This window comes from Orycteropus afer, unplaced genomic scaffold, assembly GCF_000298275.1.
Source record: "Orycteropus afer afer isolate SDZICR_OR568_19922 unplaced genomic scaffold, OryAfe1.0 scaffold00172, whole genome shotgun sequence".
Classification (NCBI taxonomy): Eukaryota; Metazoa; Chordata; class Mammalia; order Tubulidentata; family Orycteropodidae; genus Orycteropus; species Orycteropus afer.
This window is the reverse complement of record NW_006921759.1, coordinates 1,202,430-1,209,160: the sequence shown is the minus strand read 5'-3', so window position 1 is coordinate 1,209,160 and position 6,731 is coordinate 1,202,430. Positions and strand designations below refer to the sequence as shown.

At 43.8% G+C, this 6,731-nt stretch overlaps 1 protein-coding gene across 1 annotated transcript in view; it reads left to right on the top strand.

The window, feature by feature from the left end:
- Positions 1 to 1,118: 1,118 nt before the first annotated feature.
- The window catches only part of LOC103202024 (glycerol-3-phosphate acyltransferase 3-like), a 195,069-nt gene continuing 189,456 nt past the window's right edge, over positions 1,119 to 6,731 (top strand). The window contains exon 1 of the mRNA XM_007946803.1: positions 1,119 to 1,256. Coding sequence (XP_007944994.1) covers positions 1,119 to 1,256 — 138 coding nt within the window. The remainder of the gene's footprint in view (positions 1,257 to 6,731) is intronic.

Here is a 6,731-nt window from a genome sequence, read left to right as displayed (position 1 = left end):
AATCAAGCTAAACTTCCCACCCCCAAAAGGAGGAGCAATGGGAAGGCTCAGAACAGGACCAGGAAGTAAAATAGAGTAAAAGAGATGTTAAACCTCCAGGGGCTTTCTACCAATTGTAGTGGATTCTTGTCTGTGAGAAGGTGTCAATAAACTTTGATTACTGCTTAACTTTCGTTTTCTGCGTAAATTCTTTTGCGGAGGAAAACAAGGACCCGGGATCAAAGCTCCCAGAGGTAACAGATCCAAAGTGGAGGGAAGTGGAGGAGGGGTGGGAGGCGACAAGCGATGTAAACAGCAGCTCAGCAGAGCTCTATTTTCCTCTCCTTGAAGGCCCTTCCGAGAGGTCATTTTACACCCACACAAACAAGACCTCAAAAATTCCGTGTACGTCACTACTTCATTTGGGGGTGAAGAAAATGCTCTCACGTTTTGCAGATGAAAACTCTTTAAAAGACCTTTGCTGAGAGTGCTGGGGGAAGGCGGGTCGTGGGGAAAAGGGGAGGCCTCCCAGGAGGCTGCGGTGGTCTCGGTTCATAGACCGCCAAGGAGCTCTAGTTGGGTAGCAGAGGAAGTGGGGCGTGAGCCGGGTGCTGAAATAAAGCAGCGGGTTCCCAGCGCAGTCCTGCAGGCGGCCGATCCGCGGTGGTTCCCTGTGCACGCAGGGATCCTTGCTCCAGTAAGGCCTCGGTGTCACTGCTGAGTTGTCCTAGTCCTCAGCCAGAGGGACTTGGGCGCGCAGGGTGGGGCGCGTTTCTGGCTTCCTTCTCGCGCTCCTGCTGCACCACGGTGTCCTTTTCCTCACCCCTGTTCTGTGGACCGCCCTACCCGAGTTGGCAGCATGCACTCTGCGATGACCTCATCAACTTCCTGTGCCTCTTGGGAAGACAGAGTTAACCAGAGCGTCAAGGAGGAGCTCGAGGAGGAAGCAAATTGCCATAGTTTTGAAAGTTTTACTTTTCTTTTCCCTGCAGTGCTGGGGGTGCCAGGCGGCGCTGACTCCCTAGAGCCCGGCTCTGCGCCTCAGCTCCCTGAGCTCCCTCAGGACTGCCTAGGGGCAGGGACAACTGTCGAGCTCCAACATTCTCCGTGGACCACCTCCGAGTTAGGTGTGCTCCGTCATGGAGGTCGCAGACCTGGCCGGGAAGATCTTTTCCACCTGGCTGACTCTCATGCTCATCCTCCTCTTGCCTTCGGCTTTCGGGGTGTCTTTGGGCATCTCCGAGCTGTACTTGAAAATCCTGGTGAAAACTTTAGAGGTGAGGACGGGAGGGTTGCGGCACCCCGCAGCTATAAAGGATTTAATGAGAACCCTGGGGCGGTGGGGGCCAAGGTTAGATTTGTGACAGCTAAGTCAAGGGCAAGGGTGCAGTTCGAAAGGCCAGTGGTCCGGAGGGGTGTGTAGTTGAGTTTTACCTCCGCAGCAGGGCAAAGGCAGCGTCTTGCTTCTGGGCTTCTCGCACAGAGCTGGAGAGATTTGGGCTGAGACCCCTAGTCCACTGGTGGGAGGGAGAAGGCAGAACCGACCCCCCTCCCTACTTCATTATTATTATAATTATTTTTTCTTGCCAATTAAAAAACCAAAACGATAGTCTTTTATGTCAGTGGATTTGTTTATACCGATTATGCAGTGCAACTGCCACTTTACTCTCCTTAGTTTTTACAGCCTCAGGCATCAAAGGTCCTTTAGTGTACTAGGGCATCCTGTCCGGAAAGGCATGATATATATTTTAGTTTATGCTCATGATAAGTAACTAATTACTGGATGGCAGAAGGAAATCAGTCATGAAAATTTTATCTAACCAAGGGCACTTGAAAATGTATCTTCTTTGACTTCATATCTCTAGAAAGTTGTTAGATAGAAGCTGTTCTTTGCAGAGAACAGCTGCAGTGTATCCATATATAAGATTGTATTAAGTTACAAAAGGTTTTCTTGTTTAAATATCTCATCAGAGTTTCCCAACAGCCTTATCAGATAGGGAGGGAAAGTGTTATTTCCCTTGCACAGGTAAGGAAACAAGCTTAGAGAGGGTGAGTGGTTTACCTGAATTAAGTGTTGGAGACAGAAGTCTTAACCAAAGAGAGACTGGTAACTTACCGGTTAGGGTTACAGATGCTGGGTTCAGATTTGCTCAGATTTAAATCCCAGTTTTGCTTCTCTAATGGCCCAGTGGTTAAGAGCTCAGCTGCTAATGAAAAGGACAGTGGTTCAAACCCACCAGCTGCTCTGAGGGAGAACTATGCAAAGATTCACAGCCTTGGAAACCCTATGGGGCAACTGTACTCTGTTATATAGGGCCACTCTGAGTTGGAATCAACTCCACAGCAATGTTTTGTTTTGTTTAAATTTTCTGTTTCTGTATGTGTGATCTTGAAAGGTCATTTACTTTGTACCTCACTTTTCTCATCTATACAATAGAGGTAACAATAATTCCTATTTCCCACAAGATTGTTTGGTGGTTTAACTGAATTAAAATGTCAAGCATCTTAGGAGAGTGTCTACCTACATTGGGTGCTATGTGAGTGTTTGGTGCCATTAAATAATAATATTAATATTTAGATTCTAGAAACCTTGTTTCTCTCACTTCTACAGTATAATAGCTATTGAGTAGATTCCAACTCAAGGTGACCCTATGTATGTCAGAGTAGAACTGTACTCCATAGAGTTTTCAATGGCTGAATTTCTCAGAACGAGGCTGCCAGGCCTTTCCTTCTAGGTACTTTTAGGTGGAAAGACAAGTGTGTTAACTGTTTGTACCACCCAGGGTTTCCCTAACTTTTATCAAGAAAACCTCACTGCCATTGAGTTGATTCCAATTCATAGTGACCCATAGTAGGTTTCTGAGTCAGTAAATCTTTATGGAAGTAAATTGCCCTGTCTTCCTTCCATGGAGCGGCAGGTGAGTTTGAACTGCCAACTTTCTAGTTAGCAGTCAAATGCCTTAGGCACTGTGCCATCAGAGCTCCTTCTAACTTCTATAAAAACTGAATGCTGTCAAGTTGGATGCAACTCACAGTGACCCATCCTTGGGTTTTCGAGGCAGTATCACTAATAGAAGTAGATTGCCCAAACTTTCTTCTGAGGAGTAGCTGTGAAATGGCTTAGGCACTACACCATCAGAGCCTAGTGCCTTCTAAACATGGAGTCCCATTATTCTGCCCTTATTTTCTGTCTGCTGCCAGGATGTGGCTCTACTGTTCTACCTCCACTTGTGAGGTGGCCCCCTAGTATACATTTCTGATTCTTGGGACACTGGATTCTACCTCATAGTCTCTGGTTATACCCAGATCTTTGCTGGACTTTCTTTTTGTGACTATCTTTGTGCCTACTTTTGAAATTATATTTGATTCTTCACCTTTATCTCTGTTGTTTCAACCTGGGAGATTTATCTCAGTTTTGAACTTCTGGTATTGACTTCACATTCTGAACTTGGTCACACTATGCTATGAACTTCTTACTAATCATTCTTTAGAATACTCTCCCCACAGAAGATGCTTCTCTCTAGCTGGTGTTCACTTTTTCCTGGAACTCTGAAATGCTTGAACTGTTCTCCCATACAGCAATGTAGAAGTTCTTTTGGAATATAGACCCTGAAGCAAATATAGAGTGCTGGTAAATGACACATACTCTAGTCTAGGTGCTGACTCTGTTCTGTATCTTGCAGGCTGTAGTCTTTGAAGACATGTTGGGAGAGAGCTCAAGAGATGTCAAGGAGAGAGATCAGCTAGTTGTTCTCAGCCTGGTGAATAACTCTGCTGTACTTTAATGGGAAGTTTATTCCAGTCCAGTCAGTTTGCCAGGACCCCAAGTTTTAATTTTTGCCCATCTAGAGTTACAGCATGAGGCAGTGGTGGTTCAGTGGTAGAATTCTTGCCTTCCATGTGGGACTCCGGCCAGTGTATGTCATGCTCAACCATCACCCATTTGTTGGTGAGGCTTGTGTGTTGCTATGAGGCTAAATAGGTTTCATCAGAGCTTCCAGACCAAGCTGTAAGGAAGTAAGGCTTGGTGATTTATTTTCCAAAATCAGCCAATTAAAACCCTATGGCTCCATTCACAACCAATCATGGGGAGGGCACAGGACTGGGCAGCATTTCCTTCTTGTGCATGGAGTCACTGTGAGTCGGGGGCTGAGTCGGTGGCAGCTAACAATACAACAACAGAACTGAAGAGATGTCAGAGACATAATCCTGGTTAATAAAACTCTCAAGAATGCCAGTTTTCTAATTATAATGGAACATACATCACTTGGCTTGGAGACCAGGTAGGTGGCAGTGTAGGAAACCTCCCTCTTTGCTAAGACTAAATTATAAGGCCAGAGAGATGCATGGCGTATATGGAATAGCCTGGGAATTCTTTGGTGAGCCAACTCTGATTTGCTGGTTGTGGCTCACTGGAGCTCCTGTGTTTGGGAACAGCTGGACTTAGCAGGAAAGAGAGCTGAAATCCCATTGACTTTGACTTTAGGCACAAGAGAGGGAAGTGGCAACCTAGAGTCTTTCATCTTTCAGCTAGAACAGTGTTAGATATTCCAAAGACATTTCTGTTAGGCTGGAGTTAGTACAGTGGTTTGCTTTTTCCTGCTGTTGGGATTATTGTTGTTGTTAGTTGCTGAGTCAGTTCTGACCCCATAGAGTTTTTAAGGCTGTGACCTTTCAGAAGCAGATCCCCAAGCCTTACTTCTGAGATGCCTCAGGGAAGGTTCAAACTGCCAAACTTTTGGTTAGTAGTCCAGTGTTTAACCACCCATGGACTCCTAGTATAGGGATAATTTCCTTAAGGGATTTTGCTGGTTCTTTAGTATCAGAACATTTTTAGTTCTGGAAAATACCCTAACTTATTATACATTTCATGCAAGGCTCATCCCCTCTGTTGTTCATCATTCCTTAGTAAGATCTCAGTTAATTTGATTGTTTCTTTCTTTTTTATGTTCCAGTCTCAAGAATATTCTTCAGGATGTTTGATTGGAATTGGATAGTTCTCAAATTTCCTTGCATGCAATTTCTATAACTTTTTAAAAGGTCATTTAGTTTTATTCACTATGTATCTACTTTTATGAGCTTTAGTGTCAATAGATGACTTTTTCAACACCATAAACTCGAATTCTGAAAGTTGAAATGTTTGTGGGGTAGCTTCTGAATAGATGACTTTGGCAATTGCTAATTATCAAGTCACTCTCCAAGCTCTATGCTCTTCTCTGATGCCTTCTTACCTCATTAGTTCAGGTAATAATCATTTATTGAGTGCCTACTGCATACCTTCTCTTGCATTACTAGAGACCTCTAGATCTGTGCATAAATTCCAGATATAGCAAGCTAATTGAGGACAAAGCTTGAATTCTTAGAATAAGTTTAGTGATTCTAAAAGCCAGTGATTTTCAAGGAGAATATATAGTAATTTCTTAGGATTATGAATATCAATGTTACAACATTATACTGAGGAAAAACTATTGTTTTACAAATATAAACTACAGAAGGTAAAACTTTTGAGGGAACGGTTAATGGCAATCCACCTGGATAAGAACAAGAATCTCTGGGAGGGTGTGTATGTATGTGAAATTTTTGTTCTTATCAAGCAGCATGGAATAAAGCTTGGAAAATTCTATTCTTAACTATGAGAGTTAATTAAAGGGTTAATGATGGGGCTGAAGGTGGGGAGGGATTGCTGTTGATTGGCCAAATGTTTATGATTAAAAAGAACAAAGGATAGGAAGAGAATGTGAGATTGATGGAAAGGAGAAAGGTGAAGAAATGTTATGTAAGATGGAAATGATCTCATCTAACTAGATAATACAGGCCTTGGACAGATAGTGTTAATGAACTTATTTCCCCCTTCCCTTTTTTTAAAAAAATTTGTATTATGATTTGGGTGAAAGTTTACAGAGCAAATTCATTTTCCATACAAGAGTTCACATACACTTTGTCACATGATATGGACTACAATTTCCCACAATGCAACAGCTTGCTTCCCACTTCCTCCCCATAGTTACCTCTTCCCTGTGTCCTTCTCTCCCATGCACACCTGGTGCCCCAAGCTGTCTCCCTGTGCATACACAGCCCTTCTATTCTCCCATGATTGATCTCTCCAAGGAGTGTATCAATCTAATGTAAATGTTCAGCTCATATGCCTGTCTTTTATTTGGCTGGAAGTTACAGGAGTGGGTTCAATTTCAGACCTGAAGGACAGCTAGGGGCCATAGTCTCAGGGCTTCCACCAGTCTCTATCAGACCAGCACACCTGGTTGCCCCCCTCTTTTTTTTATGACTTTGAGTTTTGTTCCACATTATTCTCCCACTCTATCCACGATCTCCTACATAGATCCCCCTCCAAGTGGTTGGCAGTGGTAGCCGGGCACCATCTAGCTCTTTTGGTCTCAAAGCCATATAGGCTGAGGATTGCATGGTGTACCATTCACTTGGACTAATTGTTCCATGCTTCTTTGGTTTTCTTCATTCTTCTTTGCTCTGGATGAGGAGAGACCCATCATTGCATCTAGATGGCTCCTTGCCAGCTTTTAAGATCCCTGTCGCTACTTGCCAAAGTAGAATGTGGAGCAATGTTTTTGTGTAGTATGTTATGCCAATTGAGCTTGATGTCCCCTGCGACCATGGTCCCAAGCCCGCAGGACCAACTTCTTACTACCTCTGGGTAGCCGGCTGTGGCCAAGAAGTGACTACAACCTTGTCCCTTGTCAGCTCTCCTATATACCTGGAAATTCTTTTTTTTTTTTTTT